This window comes from Sinohyriopsis cumingii, chromosome 9 (assembly GCF_028554795.1).
Source record: "Sinohyriopsis cumingii isolate HCF-2022 chromosome 9, ASM2855479v2, whole genome shotgun sequence".
In the NCBI taxonomy this organism is placed as follows: domain Eukaryota; kingdom Metazoa; phylum Mollusca; class Bivalvia; order Unionida; family Unionidae; genus Sinohyriopsis; species Sinohyriopsis cumingii.
In genome coordinates, this window is record NC_142969.1 from 26653329 (window position 1) to 26672283 (window position 18955).

At 34.1% G+C, this 18955-nt stretch overlaps 1 protein-coding gene across 1 annotated transcript in view; it reads left to right on the plus strand.

Moving 5' to 3' along the window:
- The window catches only part of LOC149791441 (cilia- and flagella-associated protein 410-like), a 32829-nt gene extending 15535 nt beyond the window's left edge, over positions 1 to 17294 (plus strand). The window contains exons 5-6 of the mRNA XM_089969974.1: positions 3905 to 3995; positions 5336 to 17294. Coding sequence (XP_089826100.1) covers positions 3905 to 3995; positions 5336 to 5440 — 196 coding nt within the window. The 3' untranslated portion in view covers positions 5441 to 17294. The remainder of the gene's footprint in view (positions 1 to 3904; positions 3996 to 5335) is intronic.
- Positions 17295 to 18955: the final 1661 nt, after the last annotated feature.

Consider the following 18955-nt stretch of genomic DNA (forward strand, 5'->3'; position numbering starts at 1 on the left):
GTATTTGGTCAGTTACTATCATGGCCATTATAAGGTGCGGATGATATGGCAACTGCTCAGAGTACCCAGCTCAAGACAGGAGGAGGCACCCTTTCGCAGAATTTGTAGCATCTTTTTCCATAATTGGGAGAGTTGCCAAATACAATGCTTGCCCAGGGTGACATATTGTCCACTACAAACTTGCAGCAGCCCTGGTTGCTATGATATGTCCTTGGGCAAGGCACATTAGCCTAGTTGTCTCAGCACTAAATCACCTACTTGTGTTGCTGTACTTTAAAACATAATACCAAATCACCCTTCAACAGTGGTAATATTCTGTGTTCAAGTTTCTTATTAGAGTTTTTGAAAGTGATGTAACATAAAAATTCTTTGGAATGCTGTGTATTTCATGGAAGCCATGGCATAATCCCAGAACTCAGCAAAGTCAATAGAACATGAAAATTAGGTCAACCTTTCATATTTTAATACTAAATGCAGCAGTGTCAGAGGAACTGGCATAAAATGCAAAAAATAACTATATTCACAGGAGCTTGAAGGGCAGGTCACTATGATCAGCTTTTGCCCCTAAAGATAGATACACCTTCAAGGTTTCATAAATGTACTGTTATGTTTATAAATATTGTAAGCTTAAATTTTGTCCATGACTATAGATTGTAAGGTCATTTTGTAAACAACACTATTTAGTTAATTTTTGTCTATGATTGTAGATTGTATTTAAGATAATAATCACTTGTAGGCAAGCATATTTCCTTTGCTCTGAGTTCAGGACATTGCTTTTCCCCCTTGAAATTCATAGTCTACCTGATGTTTGTCATGCTCTTTACTAAAATTTAAGCAAACTTATCTGATGACATTGTTTATGAATTTGATGGAAATTTCCATTGAGATGACAGAGTATTTTCAGAAGATGGTTATTTTGACATAGGTCAAGTGGGAAGGTATATAAAGTTGTTTTAATCAGAATTGTTTTTTCCTGTTTTAACATCTCTCTAGTGGAATCTGTCTTTCAGCTTTGTAAAGTTATAATTTGAGAGGATTTTTTTATTTAAATTATTCAGTGGAATTACAATGTACTCATTGATTTAGGAGTAAATCACTATTTTGGGATTATTGTGAATTCATTCAGGGACATTTGGATTATATCATTGTGATCAATCAAGACTGTTGGCATAACAGCACATTCAAAATTGGAATTTATTCTGAAAACAGCACTGAAATTCATTCAGAACAATCTATATTTTTTGGACATAGGAAAGAACTTTTAGGCCTGTTTGTCATTAATGCATAATACTGTAAGTTCCTTTAACTTTTTCACTGTGTATTCTAGGGAAATAAATTAATTGCTGAATTTTACAAAACTTGTTGGTTTCGCTTTTTTCTGTTACTTACTTTAAGACCATTAAGTTGCAACAGTTCCTACAACATTATCAATAGAAACTGACCAAATTGCAGAGGTTAAATGTACTTATCTGGACAAAATGTAGACCTACTTTTGCCCTGGTGAATAGTAACCTCCAAGATGTGTATATCCGCCAAGTTTCATGAATGTACAACAAGTTTCGGGGGAACTGGAGGCTGGAGGTAGATGCATAAACTAAACATAATCATTGGAGAATGAAAATGTTGTGTCTTACATTTGCCTGTTGTGAGTAGTATGCTCTAAGATGAATGCACCCATAAAGTTTACTGACTGTACATAACAGCAGTGTCAACACTGAATTTTAATTCCTAGAGAGACAATGACAACAGTGCTTTGGAAAAGTAATCTCTATGCCTTGCCTATGCTTAGCTGTCGAGTCAGTATATTAGTCTTACCTATGCTTGGCAGTTGAGACAATATATCAGTCTTACCTGTGCTTGGCAGTTGAGACGATATATCAGTCTTACCTATGCTTGGCAGATAAGACAATATATCAGTCTTACCTATGCTTGGCAGTTGAGACAATATATCAGTCTGTGCTTGGCAGTTGAGACGATATATCAGTCTTACCTATGCTTGGCAGATAAGACAATATATCAGTCTTACCTATGCTTGGCAGATAAGACAATATATCAGTCTTACCTAATCTTGGCAGTTGAGACAATATATCTGTTTTTACAATGTTTGGCAGTTGAGACAGTATATAAGTCTTACCTGTGCTTTGCAGTTTTGACAATATATAATTGTTAACTATTGATCTTACCTGTGCTTGGCAGTTGAGACAATATACCTTAACTATGCTTGGCAGCTTAGACATTATAGCGTTATATACAGCATTTCAAACACTAAAATGTTTTGCATTCTGGATCATGATTTTGTTACAAATAAAGGTTGCTGAATGGAAGCATTATCCTGATAATTGGATACATTCACAAATTTGTCTTCAGTCCTGTGAATGGCAGGGAATCGGTATCACTTAAATTGTTGGAATTGTAGCAGTATCATCATTTAGAGTTTCCTTTAAAGTATTTTAAAAGTTATGTATCTTCTACATAAGTTGATGTATTCAGCTGCAAATTTTGAATTATATTCCTACATTTGAATCTTGTTTTCTGACACACATGTGTTTCCTGTCTTGCTTGTGACACTGGCAGTGTCAACATTTCTACATGCCTAAAGTTTGGATTGTGATATACTTGGGTTTTCTGTCTAGCCTATGACAGTGACATTGTCAGCATTTCCATATGCCCAAAACTTGTATTGTGATATACTAGGGATCTCTGTCTTACCTATGACATTGGCAATGTCATCATTTACATTAAGGCTCTGTAAGAACGTTTTCAAAAGTTATATATCTTTGTTAATTAGTATATTTAACTGAAACCTGTTGTAGTATTACTATGCTTTAAGCTTTTATTGTGATATACTAGGGTTTCTTGTCTCACCGGTTTAAGTAATACGTATGTCAGCATAAACTTTGTACACATAGGTGTGAATGTTTTTCCTATATTATATATACACAAAGGTACAATGTAGAAATATCAAATTGCGCAGTAATCACTGAATCTGTGAATAAGTCATATGATACACAAAAATGTGTTCTAGAAATAAATGCTGTAATCATTAAATCTGTCAATGAGTTGATTGATAATTGCTAAACTGTCAGTGAGTTGTTTGACACACAAAATTGTTTGTGGAAATAAATGCAGTAATCACAAAATCTGTCGATAAGTCATATGATACACAAAAATGTGTTTTGGAAGTAAATGCAGTAATCACTAAATCTGTCAATGAGTTGTTGATATAGTTGTACAGAAGGTGTACCTTTACTCTTTGACTTCATGAGAAAGATTAAATTACTCAATACATCTCTCCCTCATTATAACGTGATTCAGGATATAACTCGACCCCACTATTGACCCCATGACTAAAAATATACTAATAGATACCAGCATGAGTTGAAAGAAAATGGTGTGAAGCATATTGTTGTGTCTATATATATATATATATATATATATATATATATATATATATATATATATATATATATATATAATCTTTCAAAAACATGTTTTTCGTCATTTCCATTATTCTGTCGTTCATTATCTTATGCTGTGGTCAATATGTTGTGGTTCAGTGCATTCTCTGTTCTCATTGTAACATCATTTGGTACATAATACGGTCAATAATGATGGACCCAAATACTGCATTTACAACTCAGGAGACTTGTGTCATCTTTCTCAGACCTAAATGCCACTTAATGTATTCACATATTTACTATAAAAAAATTTTAAGATAAATATTTTTGGCTCTAAAACCTTAGGATAACTTGGCATTTCTCTGCTATTGAATTGATATGAATTTAACAAAGATTTATTATTTTTGTTTTTATGATTAATAATAATGATAATAATAATAATAATATTGTTATTATTAGTGAGTGTTATGATGATGAATTTTTATGTTTATTTTGCTTTGTTGCAGTAAAATCCGAGAACAGTTAGGACTGAAACCCTTGCCGTTTGCGAAGATGGTCTCTCCCAAACATTCTCTATCTATATCTACAAAAGCCAGGGTAAGTAACCAAGCTGACAGTACAAAAGATATATGCTCATTTGGCAGAAAAAAATGTTTTATTAAGAATGAATGGCGAGACCATCTGCGGTTGATTTCCTATGAAACAGTTTTAAATTATGACCTCATCTGTCCCTGATTATTATTTTATCTTTTTCTTGAGTCTCATGCTCCAAGTGACCCGTAAAAATGGTTATAAAGACAAATTTTTAAAATAATACACAGACAAGGCAGTGAAATTGAGAAAACTAGCTTTTGTTGGACTTATAGATTGTGGTCAGTTTGCAAATTTCATCATTATTTTTCATTTGACTTCAATACTGAATGCTAAATTTGGAAACATTTTTTGTGAGCAAATTATTTAAGTTTTGTTAGCAAATATCAGCAAATTATTTAAGTTTTATCAGCAAATTATTTAAGTTTTGTCAGGCTTCATTTTTCCCGCTGGGCGTCATTAGGATTTAAAGTGATCCTTTGCTGTTTCTTAAAATTCATCAAATCTTAGCTAGAAATTATTCCTGTGGCTGCTTGTGTTTTTTTTTATTAGGGACATATCAGTGGATGTAGTTTCAAATAGATAACAAGTGCCATAGTTTCACCATTACCGCATATACTCGCTTATAAGTTCTGTCTAACTGCAAACTGCACAGACCCAGATCTGCCATCGTGCTGGCAGATCTGAGTTTACACAGGTTGTTAGCAGTAATCAGTTTTACAAACAACATAGACCCTGATTTGCCAAGTGGTCAAAAGGTACTTGCCTTTACAGATCACTCACATGTCACCCATCCCCATGGGTTTGAGCCTCAACTCAACCAACATGGGCATATGAGAAAGCTTACCAGTAGCCTCCCATGGGTTGGTGGTTCCTCCCAGGGTTTTCACATGTACTTCTCCACCAAATATACTGCCTGCCATATATAGCCTACATTTGCTGAAAAAATGTCAATAAATCCTACAAAAGCAAAAGCCAAAACAATGTTATTTGTAGCTGAACTTGGCTTATAAGTGAGTATATATGGTTGTTGTTGTTGTTCTAGGGTTTAACACCATTTTTCAGCACAAGACAGGCTATACATGGCAGCCAGTATAACTGGTGAAGGAAGAACCCTGGAAAACCCAGGGAAGAACCACCAACCCACAAGAAGCTACTGGCAGGCTTTCCCACGTGCCCACGCTAGCCGAGCTTTGGACTCGAACCCACACAGACAGAGGTGAGATGGCAGTGATCTGGAACGGTGAGCACTTTAGACCACTCGGCCACTCGGGGCCCCGAGTATATATGGTATGCTATGGTTTAAAACTGCATCTTTGTACAAGAAGCTCTATTTTATTTTCCAGAATGCACATATTCTACAAGCTGTGTTGATTCTGATCAAGGAGTTAGACAGGGACAGTCTGGAGATTATTGATATGTGTATCAAGAAGAAACTGGAAAGCATGTGATATAAACTGTTTATCAAAATAGCAATGAGATAACACTTGAAAAGCAAGTGATATAAACCACTTAGCAATATCAAAATAGCAATGGGATAACATTTGAAAAGCAAGTGATATAAACCACTTAGCATTATCAAAATAGCAGTGGGATAATGTTAAGAAAATGTGATATAAACTGCTTAGCATTTATCAAAATAGCAATGGGATAACATTTGCAAAACATGATATCAATCATTTAGCATTATCCATATAGCAATTGATTTAAATTTAGAAAGCATGTGGTATAAACTGCTTGGCACTTATAATAGCAATGGAATTACATTTGAAAAAGCATATGATATAAACCTCTTAGCATTGATCAAAATGACAATGGGATAACATTTGGAAAGCATGTCATATCATCCACTTAGCATTTATCAAAATAGCAATGGGATAACATATGGAAAGAATGTGATATAAACCACTAAGTATTTATCAAAATGGCAATTGGATAATATTTGGAAATCATAAACTTCTTAGCATTTATTAAAATAGAAATGGGGTAACATTTTAATAAGGCAGCAATCAATCAAGACTATAGAACATCAGTTGAAACATCCTCTACCATTTCCATTGCATGCAGAAAAGAAAATGTTGGTTGTAAATAGTGGCCACTTGAACTGCCTTCATGTCCATGGTTTTATTAGCTCATAATATTACAGTGACTCAGTACCATGTTATCATTGATAGCAGTATAAGCAGTCATTAGACACTATGAAAATGCATTATTTTTTCTTTGGTTGTTTCAGTATAAATTTGCAGGTAAAACATTAGAATTAAAAATGCAGGTGTTTTATTAATTGTTAAAATTTCTTTGAGTGTTAATGTTGACACTTGTCCTTTTAGTAGGATCTATTCTTCACAGATCTAGGCAGATTTTTGTCAACTAAAAGCTTACCAATTTATGAAGTATCACTGTGATTACAGCTGATTATGTTTAAGAGAGTAAACGTTATTCTGCTCGTATCAGTTAGAGATGAGGATGTTTCATGTGTTGAAAATATGAATCAGTCAGAGAATGCAAGACTTAGATAGATGAAACCAGTCAAGATAAATAGGAGAGTTGTGAAGCAGTCTACATATATCAGAAGGAAACTAATCTCTCCCAGAGTGCATTGGACTTGTATGTTTGTATTTGCATGTACCTGTCAGATTATTGCATGCAACACAATGTTTGATCCAAAGCTTGTGCATATTTTCATGGAAAACACTAATTCTTTTAGAGGCTTACAAAAGAATGCCATCAGATTATTTATCTGAGCAGTTTTTAACACTAAAATGATGCATATTTTGCTGTGTGCCAATATTTGTCAGAATACAAGAAAGGATTTGAATCCTATGGTTTGAACCGCATACCAAGTCATGTTTACTATTCCTACATGAACAGCACTATGTTCAAATGTTTTCAGAACACAAGAGAAGGGTTTGAGATTCCACATGAGGCAAGCCATGTATAATAATTTTTCCAAAATGATGAGTGCTGTGTTCAAACATTTGCCAGAGTACAAGCAAAAGGTCAAAGTGTTTGCACACACAGCAAGTCATATGTGATCATTATTACTACATACGTTTTCAAACAGTTGCCAGAGTACAAGGGAAGGGTTGGAGTTCCAAGTTTTAATACACATAACAAGTGATGTATGAACATTATTCCTACATCTGCTGTGTTCAGACATTTTCCTCAAGTACAAGTGAAGAGTTTTAGTCCCTGTGTTTACACACCTAGCAAGGCATATTTTACCATTATTTCTACATGATCAGTTACTGTATATACATATGTACATTTACACACAAACAGAACCTTACTCAAAGAAATTTTTTTGATTTTAAACACCACTGTAGCATTATTGCACACATCACTAACTAAAATCAGCTTGATCTGTCACATTATTGCATACATCACTAAAACCAGCTTGATCTGTCACATTATTGCACACATCACTAAAACCAGCTTGATCTGTCACATTATTGCACACATCACTAAAACCAGTTTAGTCTGTTGCATTATTGCACACATCGCTAAACCCAGCTTGATCTGTCTCATTATTGCACACATCACTAAAACCAGATCCATCTGTCACATTGCACAGATCACTAACTAAAACAAGTTTAAACCATTGCATTATTGTACACATCACCAAAGCCAGCTTTATCTGTCACTTTGTTGCATACATCACTAAAACCAGCTTGATCTGTCACATTGTTGCATACATCACTAAAACCAGCTTGATCTGTCACATTATTGCATACATCACTAAAACCAGCTTGATCTGTCACATTATTGCACACATCACTAAAACCAGTTTAGTCTGTTGCATTGTTGCACACATCGCTAAACCCAGCTTGATCTGTCTCATTATTGCACACATCACTAAAACCAGATTCATCTGTCACATTGCACAGATCACTAACTAAAACAAGTTTAAACCATTGCATTATTGTACACATCACATTTGAAAACCAGCTTTGTCATCACATTATTGCACACATCACCAAAGCCAGCTTGATCTGTCACATTATTGCACACATCACCAAAGCCAGCTTGATCTGTCACTTTGTTGCATACATCACTAAAACCAGCTTGATCTGTCATATTGTTGCATACATCACTAAAACCAGCTTGATCTGTCACATTATTGCACACATTGCTAAAACCAGCTTGATCTGTCACTTTATTGCACATGTCACTATTGAAAACCAGCTTGATCATGTAAGAATCTCAATTTGCATTGCCTTTTCAGCAAATGTTCATTTAACATCATGTCACATAATTCACAGTTCTTGTTCTTTGAGATAGTAAGTATATGTTATGCGGATGTTGAATTTGTTGTACCCTGGCAGCCTGTGTTCCTTGTTGATATTCAGAACAGGTTTTGTGGACGTAATTCATTAAGTCCCAGGCATTCTGTGATCCTTGTTGATAGCAAGAATACGTTTTGTGGATGTATATAATTAATCAGTTTTATCCTATTTACAGGTATTTATGTGCAAAATAGTTTTAATACCTGTAATTTTCACAAAGAGGTATTAAAAAACTCAACACACTGCATTTTGAATAGAATACAATGCAGTTGAGGCACATTTAAATTTACAGTTATTAAGATACTTGAAAAATACTCTGAGGTGGTTGGTCATTTAGTGTGTTGGAAAGAACTCTGGGAGAGATTCAAATATTGGAAAGACATTTAAGAGAGGGTGAACCATTCAGTGTATTTTTATTTTTTTAATGTGAACCAGTCAGCATTATATTTTTAAAAAACTCTGGAAAATAGTTTTACTATTGCTGAGGTATGTTCTTGTAAAACATACTTGTGACCTATGGAACCTACATTTCATGTGGAGAAGTTACCCATAGATGCAGTTTAGAATTTGTATCACTCTGAGTACCCTGGCATGTAATTTTTAATAAGTGCCTGCTCTGGGTACCGTTGTGTTAAAATGGAACAGCCATGTACCAGAGTTTATGATGTTAAGTATGTGGCAGACTGCTTTAATCTTGTAATCCTTGTATTCATGTTCCTCCAGCATTTGTTGTATAAAATATTCAAAATTCTGTTGTAACCAATTCATTATACAAACTAAGTAATATTTGTTGCTATTATGTGTGGACATGTTGTTTCATGGGTCCTGTTGTTGATAAAAACAGTTGTTTGTGCAGAGTTACAGTATGTACTCACTTATAAATTGAGTCCAGCTTCTTAGATTCATTTCTGCCATCGCATAATGCACCAGCAGATCTATAGTGAATGTCATCATGGTCATGTTCTTCAAATTAAATTAAGTACATGGTCACATAGGTGCATTTCTTCAAATTAAATTAAGTATAATTGTTGTTCTAAAATTTAATACTAAAATTGTTTAACCAAAGTCGATTCAGTCTTTATTGTTGAATGTTCTGCACTTTAAATGTCTTCATACAACTTCAGATGAAAAATTATTGATCGCTATGGACTTTTACAGTGGTAGCTAGGTTGTTGTTGTAGGGTTTAACGCCATTTTTCAGCACAAGATAGGCTATACATGGCGGCCAGTATAAATGGTGGAGGAAGAACCCAGGAAACCCCCAGAAAGAACCACCTACCCACGAGAAGCTACTGGCAAGCTTTCTCACACAACCACATTAGCCGAATCCGAGACTTGAACTCACACAGACAGAGGTGAGATGACAGTGATCCATGACGGTGAGCGCTTTAGACCACTTGGCCACTTGGGGCCCCGGTAGCTAGGTACTAAACTGGATCAAGAAAAGAGTACACTGAGTCTGTCATAACAAATAGCAGTGTTATACGAATTTGTTTTCAACTTGCACTGCTTTTGTTCTCCCATCAAAGCGCAAGCCATTCAGTCTAGTTTGTACCGGATCACATCTTTATCTTGACCCTGTCCAAATGTGGCAGTATAATTTAACGTTGATTTTGCCATCTGTGTTTCTCGGGGCTTGTAAAACAAATGACCTTCTAAATGAATATGGATTTATGAGGATCCAAATAGAGTGAATAATTGCTATTAAAATGCATGTGTAATCAGAATTTGCAAAACAGTACTCATTATGGAAATTTTCGGTTCTGAATGCCTACGTGACCTGTATGATATTTACTATAGGTCTGTGTAGTTTGCTTGGACTCATCAGTAGAACAAGCAACATAGACCCTAATCTGCCAGTATGTAACATCATATCAGGGTGTATGTTACTTGCAGTTGGCCTTTGTTTATAAGGAGGTATATATGGTGCTAAGCAGCCATATTTACTAATTGTTGTGAATGATGGTATTATCTTTTCACGAGTTGAAATACATACAAATGTTATGGGTATAAAATTTTATGTCGGTATATATTTTTGTTTTCAGTATTGGCAAAATATTATTGGTGCCTCAGTCCTGGAGCTCAATCTCAAGGACTTGCTGGATATATGGTCCATAGATGATATCATTGCTGAGGCAATAAATGTAACAGCATGCATGCTATGTTTTAGGTTTGGAAATCTGTATGCATGTGCTTCATGTATTATTGTGACCTAGTAAGTTGAGTGAAGTTAATTAACGGTGTATAAAGCACTTTGGTATGACTTTTGGACTGAACTACAAATATAAAATAAATTTGTTACTTTTTATGGTGTATTTAAAGTGATGTTATTATTTATCTAAAAAAGTAGGTTGCAAATTCCAGCACCTGTGATATTAATTAGCAGACCTTTCCAGAACCAAAATTATGTATGTATGTGTGTGTGTGTGTGTGTGTGTGTGTGCGCACGCGTATGTATGTATGTTTGTTTGTTTGTATAGGGTTTAATGGCAATTCAGCACAATACTGGTTGTGAGGTGCCAAGTAGAAATTAAATTTTTAATATGTAAAGATAAAGAATTACAAAAGCAACATTTAATATAAACAGTGATATGATCATTGGCTTATGACCATCAGCTCTGTGTTCATAATTATTGATAAGGTGCTTCAAACATTTTACCTATCACCGAATTGAAGTTGGGTCTGCATTCACATTATCATTGCAGTTTTTATAAAAACATTTTTGTTTTGTGAATGACCTCAGTATAATTAATTTACTTTTTTTTTTTAAAATTGAATCAGAAATCTTGAAGTTAAGACTGTTTGGTTTTGTATTTATCAATCACCAAGGTCTCAAAGCTGAAGCAAACACTTTCAGAATGGCAGTCTTAATGTACCAACAACTTGTATCTATTGAATGGTGGTATCAGCCAGAAGTCCAGTGGAATGGGCCACATGGTAAAGTTTAACTGACAGTTGAGTTTATCATCATCAGTTAAAGTTGTTTCAATCCAGCTTGGATAAGCACAGCATGAACTTGCATGTGAAACAATGCATTGGATTTTACATGTGCCATAATTTATTTTTGTGGATATTATTTTTTAAGTTTTTGCTATTTAAAAAAGGAGAGTTTAGTTGGAACTTATTTTCATGGATTGGAGTGATTTAGTTTCCATTGGTGGATCATAATTCATTAGGATTCTAACTATATTGATAGGTCATGATTTATTGGGTCTCTTTATTTTGTAGTTTCCACTGATGGGTGATAATTCATTAGTTCTCTAAAATTGTTATGTTTCCTTGGATGGATGATAATACATTGGGTCTCTAAATATGTGGTTTCTATTGATGAGTGATAATTCATTAAGTCTGTAATTTTGTTGTTTCCACTGATGGTGATAATTCACTGAGTCTCTAAATTTGTGGTTTTCATTGATGGGTGATGATTCATTAGGTTTCGTAATTTGTGGTTTCCATTGTTGGGTGATGATTCATTAGGTCTCTTTATTTTTGTTGTTGTTTACTTCAGTGAATGATAGTACATTGGGTCTCAAAATTTGTGATTTCCATTAGTGGGTGATAATTCATTAGGTCTGTAATTTTGTGGTTAAAATGGGTAATAATTCATTGGATCTTGAAATTTGTGATTTGTAACAACAACAACATCCATGGAATTGATATCCCACTGAATCTACTGAAACTGATCTTCATTAATATGACTCCGCTCATATCCAGTAATATTTGGATAGGTTAGATTAACTGGACTAAACACTTTGATGAACCCTGTATTTACTTCTCCAAGTGGTACATTTTATCATTTACTGGATTTTGTGTGCAGGATGTCCATTTTCATGGATTTTGTGAGGGGACATCCATTTTCATGGATTTTGTTGGGAAATGTCAATTTTCATGGATTTGGAGGATGTCAGTTTTCATGGATTTTGTGTGAGGGATGTCATTTTTCATGGATTTTATATGTGGGTGTAAATTTTCATGTATTTTATTGAAGGATGTCAATTTTCATGGATTTTGTATGGGCATGGCAATTTTCATGGATTTTCTGTGAGAGATGTCAGTTTTCATGCACTTTGTGGGGGGGGGTTCAGTTTTTGTTGATTTTGTGTGTGAGATGTAAATTTTCATAGATTTTGAGTGGTGTGTGTGTCAGTTTTTAGAGATTTTGTGATGTAAATCGCAAATTTCAAGACTAGATGAATAATTATCAAGATATAGAAACAGTAGGACTCCTTCCACAATATACTTATTTAAATTCAGAAGCAAAATGTTATGACTTGCAAACCCCCAGAAAATGTATTCTTGTGAAAATAAATGTATTCAGAAGTTGTTATACAAAACTTAAAAATATGCCCAAAATTGTTAATGGGGACAACTGCTATGCTGTCAGCATGTTACAAAATTTACAATGTAATTTTCAGCCAATTGCTATTATGGGACATCACTAATCAGTTTTTGCGTTTTACACTGGGATGGTAAAATTGTAAATTAAAATACTTTTGCCAGTGGGTACCAGTTAGCATTGTGTCATCTATTTAGCCTAAATTTTCTAAATCAAAAAGCATGTACTGAATTATATGGAAAAAAAAGATTTAAGAAAAGATTGTTAATTGGAGGAAAAATCCTGTTTGGTGGTGGAATAAAGGAAGAATTGTACTTTAGGTAGACAAAATCTATGATAAAAGTAGAGCAGAAATTTTGAAAAATGTCCTTTGCAAATGGAGATGGATTTAAACTTGTGCTGTCATTTTATTTTGTACACATATACTTGCTACACAGTAGAGTCGGCACATTTATGTGCTTGCTTGTCATACAGAATTGTTCCGTTCATTGAACCATTCATTAGTTGAGTCTACAGTAAATTATTGTCTATCCAGTCATAAAAAATGGATAAATTGAACTCAGATGAAACATTTGGGGTTAAGTTTTGCATAATTTGCAATTCTTGAGACATACATGTAGTTTAATAAATAAGTTATCTGGATTAACAAGCAATGGATAAATGAGATTCTACTGTACATTTTTTAAAAATGTTTCACCTACTGTAAAGGTCTCAGATTTTTTTATTCACATTTTATTTATTATTCTTTCAAGTGTAGAAATAATTAAATGAATATAGAATCACCATTATTTGCAACATTTTTATTTTGAAAAACATTTCTTTATACCATAAATTATTGGAAAGAAATAAATACAGTTTTTATGGTTTGATGGTGTATAAAAAATTTCAGACAGTTTAGTATGTTGTAAATGTTACTGTGGATTCACATATTGTATATTTAATTTGCTGTACATTCCTACCCAGTTACAATGGCATCACTAATGTCTACAATTATTTGATGTTACCCCTACAATGACAAACGGGCATTTGTTTTGGTCCTTCATAGTTGGCCTTTCGTGGCAACTTCAATAGCACATGAATCTTTCTTCAAGCAAGCTGGATACAATCTTGAATAAAACAAATATACCCATCCTCAACGGAAGTCAGCACCAAACTAGAATAAATGCACTGGAATTGGATCAATTGTTGTATTTTCCAAAGCGATTGGAACACGTTTATTGTGCCATGAACATTTCCTTTTTGCAGGAAAAAATAACTGTTTGCTTATGATTGCTACCAATGGCAGGATAAAATCACATATTAAATCCAATCTTTTGAAACTAGATATCTGGTAGTCAGATTAATTAAAGGTGGGACATCTCACAAAGATGTTTGTGAAAATTTTCACTTGTTGACATGTTTTCATTTCCCCATGAATAGCCTCATCCCCTTTGTAGCCTCAGCAAGATGATAGTTGTCTTATGCAGACCAAAATCTAGGCTATGTAGCATATAAACAATAACTATCCAGCCATGTGCAAGTAGTAACAATGAATATCATAGTGAATTATTTATTGACACGTGTTTGTTGACAATGGGATGTAGATCAAAAGAATGGCTACCATTTTTGTGTGTTTTCTAATGGAATGTGACTGATACATGAATTTTCTAACATGTAACCTATGCTTGATTTTCTTATATTTCCATATACTTGTATAGTGCTTAAAACATTATGGACTGTGCTACACAAATGCAGGTTGTCAATATATAAGTGTATTTCACACTAATTTTGTCTCCATTTAATCAAAATTTCCATTGTTTATTTTCTCCCCATGTAAATACTGCATACTGACAACTGGTGACCTCATACAAATTTCACTTGTATGTGAAATTTTATTATCTTTCAGCCACCACCCCCACCACTTATCTCAGTGTCCATTTATGTTTTCAATATTACCTTGTTCCAGAGTATGTAGAGATGAATGGGTAGTACTGTAGTTGCTAATTGTAACATGTTTAAATGATGCTAAAATGAAATTAGAATTGAAATGGCATCAGTAGTCAAATAGCTGCATACAATTGCAGGATTTGTTACAATGTTACAAAGCCCTGATATTAGAAATGTTACAATGTTACAAAGCCCTGACATTAGAATTTTACAAATGTTACAATGTTGCCAAGCCCTGATGTTAGAAATGTTAGAAATGTTACAATGTTACAAAGCCCTGATTTTATCTCCTTACTAAGTAATGAGTCTACTTTCATTTATTTAAAGAAGTTGTTTATGAAAATGATGAAGATACATATTTATCTGTTATCCAAAGTTGATATTTGCTAAAATACATGTTATGAAAAGTAGCACAGATATTCTCTCCAATGCCTTCGATGTATTTGATTTCTCCTTTTTTTATTCTTTTTTCTTTAAGACACTCCACAGTAAAATGGTATAAATATGTTGATTTGTAAACATCTTGGTTAAGTTTGTGCATGGACCTAGCTTCAGATTTTTGTTTTTATACTTTTGTATTGCACTTGTATTATAAAGCATTCCAGTTAAAAGCAGAGTTTTCCCTCAAATAGCAAAAGATTTTGCCAGGTAATAAGTAAAATACTCTGTAATTGGAATACAAAAACATTATTTAATGGTCTGGTTTTAAATTTGTTATGTATAAAAACCAATTTAAGATATTTTCATGATATAGATGCATTTTTATTTTCTGCATTTAATTACTGTCTCAGAGAGAGAGAGAGAGAATTCATATGGTCTGCTGTCTTCATGAAAATTAGTATGGTATTATAACATGACATTGTGTCCAATAAAAAAAGTCTCTCTCATCAGCATTTTCAGAAATATATCCATTTTTATTAGCTCTGCTGGTCATAGACTAGAAGAGCTTAGTCCTGGCCATTTAGTACATATGCATGGAGGAGGGGTAACCCAAATGCAAACGCTTGCATATGGGGGGGTCTACTGATAATGTATGTACGCATAGGAAATGGGTGGGGTGGGGTGAAACAATAATAATTTGTCTAATATATAACCTGTTTGACTGGGTTCAGTTGGCGTTTGACTCTGAGTGGACATTAGACAAACTTTTCAAAGGTACAAAGCTTATTTCTTTGATGCAGCCAGACATTCAGGGTTGGTGGACTATCTGTTTTACTAAACATGTTAATATTACTAATCCTTGATCGTTTCTACATGGATTAAATACAGGATGTTCTATAGAATTGAGGGGGGGCATCAAGCATACGTATGCAGGTGGGGGTGTTGTAAAAAAGTATGAGTGTGTACAGGGGAAGGGCTCAAGCTTTGCCAGATTTTTGTGTATGTACTAAATGGATGGCCCCTTAAAAGACAGCATGTTGTTCATTGTCCATCATCTGTCCATTAGCACAAGTTTATAAATGGCACTAAACTATTTGGAAGAATGCATTGAAACTTTACACAAACATTTATTTCAGGATATACTTGGTCCTAAATGAAACATACAATATGGCCACCACAATGTCCACCTTGAAAATTTGTGATTACTACTTCTACTGAATGGATGTTCATATCCACATCGAGGTTTCACGAAAAGATTTATTGTTTTGTTTGCTTGGTCATAATTGAAAATGGTGATATGACATCCCTGTGACCTTCATGAAAGAGATCTTGAAAATTATGCTTTAGCTGCTTCTTCTAAACAGAAATTGAACATGGAGTTTTCACCAGAAGACTTCCTACGATGTCTAGTTGAAAATCACCAAGATCATACATCAGATATGACTGATTTTTTACTAATATACCTCTTTTAATGTTTTAGTTGGCCCTAAATTAAAACGGTGCTGATTTGACAGTCAATATGGCTACCATAGCAGCCATCTTGAAAATCATTTCATTTTTCGAGAAGAATAAGTTATGTTGACATCGCGTTTTCACCAGAAAACATCTTATGATGTCTAGACGATCTGAAAATAATGCCAGTCTAAAATGCAATATGGTCATCTTGAAAATATTGTTTTTGCTTCTGGAGGGATCATTATATTGAAAACAACTTAAGTTGATGTCAAGTTGGTCCTATATGACCATCTGACTTATAGTATGCAACATTCTTGAAAATATTATCATAACTCTTCAATAAAAAGTCATATTGACATCAGATTTTCACCAGAAGACTTCTTAGTTGGTCCTAAATAAAAATGGTGTATGTCTTATCTTCAGTATTTCAGGTACAGTGGCCATGCTTCAAGAGTCTTGTAATTGGGTCTTTTATCCAGCTCTTCTTAAGTTAGTCTCCTGAACTGTTATTCATGAACTCAGTGTCATTTGTTTCATATTCAATTCTGCTTTGTTAGATTACTACTTTTGGAGTTTAATTACAAATTGTGTCTGTCCGTCTGTCATGCAGGGATATTCCATAAGCACTTGCTTACTGACAGATCTAGTTTTTTTAAGACTATAATGGCAATTCCATTATTGCAAATTATATTTAAAGATGAGAATGTTTGTATTTTAGATTAAAAATGATCCTTCACATGAAATTAAGCACTGAATCACTTTGCAGTAAACCTGAATTAACTTCTGTATTATTCATGTATATTTTGTTCACTATTTACATTTGGTAAATGATATGCAATATTGGCTTGTTTGTGTTTGAGAAATTTTCATTCTACTGCCAACCATGAAAACTGAGCATTCAATAAAATGAGAGTTAATGAGGTTCACATTTGTTTTTTCCTGTATCCATGTACACACATAGACAAATAGATGATTGGGTTTCTCCTACCATGGAGTCATGTCAGCAGTAAAATGTTGTGCCTGCTGTTCATAACTCAAGTTCACTTTTGTGTATTCCTTCAATTCCAGTTAAGTTTACTGTTTCCATTATTGAAAATGATATTTAAACATGCCAGTCTTTGTTTTAGAAAACATTTGACTCTATTACCCACATGAAAACTCTGAGCAATGACTTAATTTAGTAACGAACCTAGTTTAATTTTACTTTGTTCCAGTATCCATTCACAGACACAGACACACACACACAAATGTACAGACAGGTTTTCTCCTACCATGGAGTCTTCTGAATGATCAAACATTTTGCCAGCAGTTTCGGTAAGAAAGCAGGGCCCAGAGTGGCCAAGTGGTCTAAAGTGCTCACCATTCCAGATCAATGCCATCTCACCTCTGTATGGGTTCGAGTCTCAGGCTTGGTTAATGTGGGTATGTGAGAAAGCTTGCCAGTAACTTCAAGTGGGTCAGCAGTTATTCCTGAGGTTTTCTAGGTTCTTCATGCACAAGTTATACTGGCCACCATGTATAGCCTATCTTGTGCTGAAACATAGCATTAAACCCTACAACAACAACAACAACAACAACAACAACATGGCATTAAACCCTACAACAACAACATTGGTGAGAAAGGTTTCTTCTTCAAATACGTTACCTGATCATAATATATTATGGGAGCTACTACTTCTTCATGAATCCAGCCCTCCAAGATTAAAACATTTTACCTGATTAGGTAAATTTTATTTGCCAATCTAGATGGCAGTTAAAGTGATTGTCCCTCACTACCGAGTATGTTGCCAAATCCAGTGAATGTTTTCAATTACTATTTCCGCTTTTGCTCATGCCAAGTAGCACTCTCTCTACAGACAGAGAGACCTCGCAAAATCTGTGCAAGCAGTTTGAAAGTTTTCTATCTTAAAACATGTTGGAGGAGTTTAGTCATTGAAGAGAATTATCCGCCATCTATAAATTTCAACTTTTTTCTTCTTACCTTTATTTTTTAGCAGTGGTAATCTTTACATTTAATTTCAAAAGGAATTAAAGCACTATTTTCAAAGTTGCAATAACTCTGAAGAAAACAAATCTTTTCAAAAAAGTAAGCAATTTTTTTTTCCAAAACAATTTTATTATTTCCTGTATAGATCGGAAATGAATTCAGACCATGTATTATCACAGCATAAAAGTCTTATCCCTTAAACGTATATTTCTTCATATATATATCCAGGGCCTTTGAGAGTGATCATTTAGCCCTGCAGTAAGAAACATCCGAGCCTCTCCTAGTTCTTGTTCAAACAAAAATTTTCTTTTATAAAATTAAAAAGTGTTGTTCGGCCCGGTTGCCCCCCCCCACACACACACACACACACACATACCCACCTTGCTGACCCTGTACATATCCTTAGATTATAAATATTGAGTTTTGTTCTATCCAATTGTGAAGAAAAAAAACGAATTGAAGATCGTTGAGAGAGAGAGAGAGAGAGTATTGAATCAATGATCTTTTGTCACTCGTTTGGCTCGAATAAACAGTAACACGAGAAAGAGTGAAAACAACAAGCTTTGAAAAATGCAATAATTTATTTCCCTGGAAA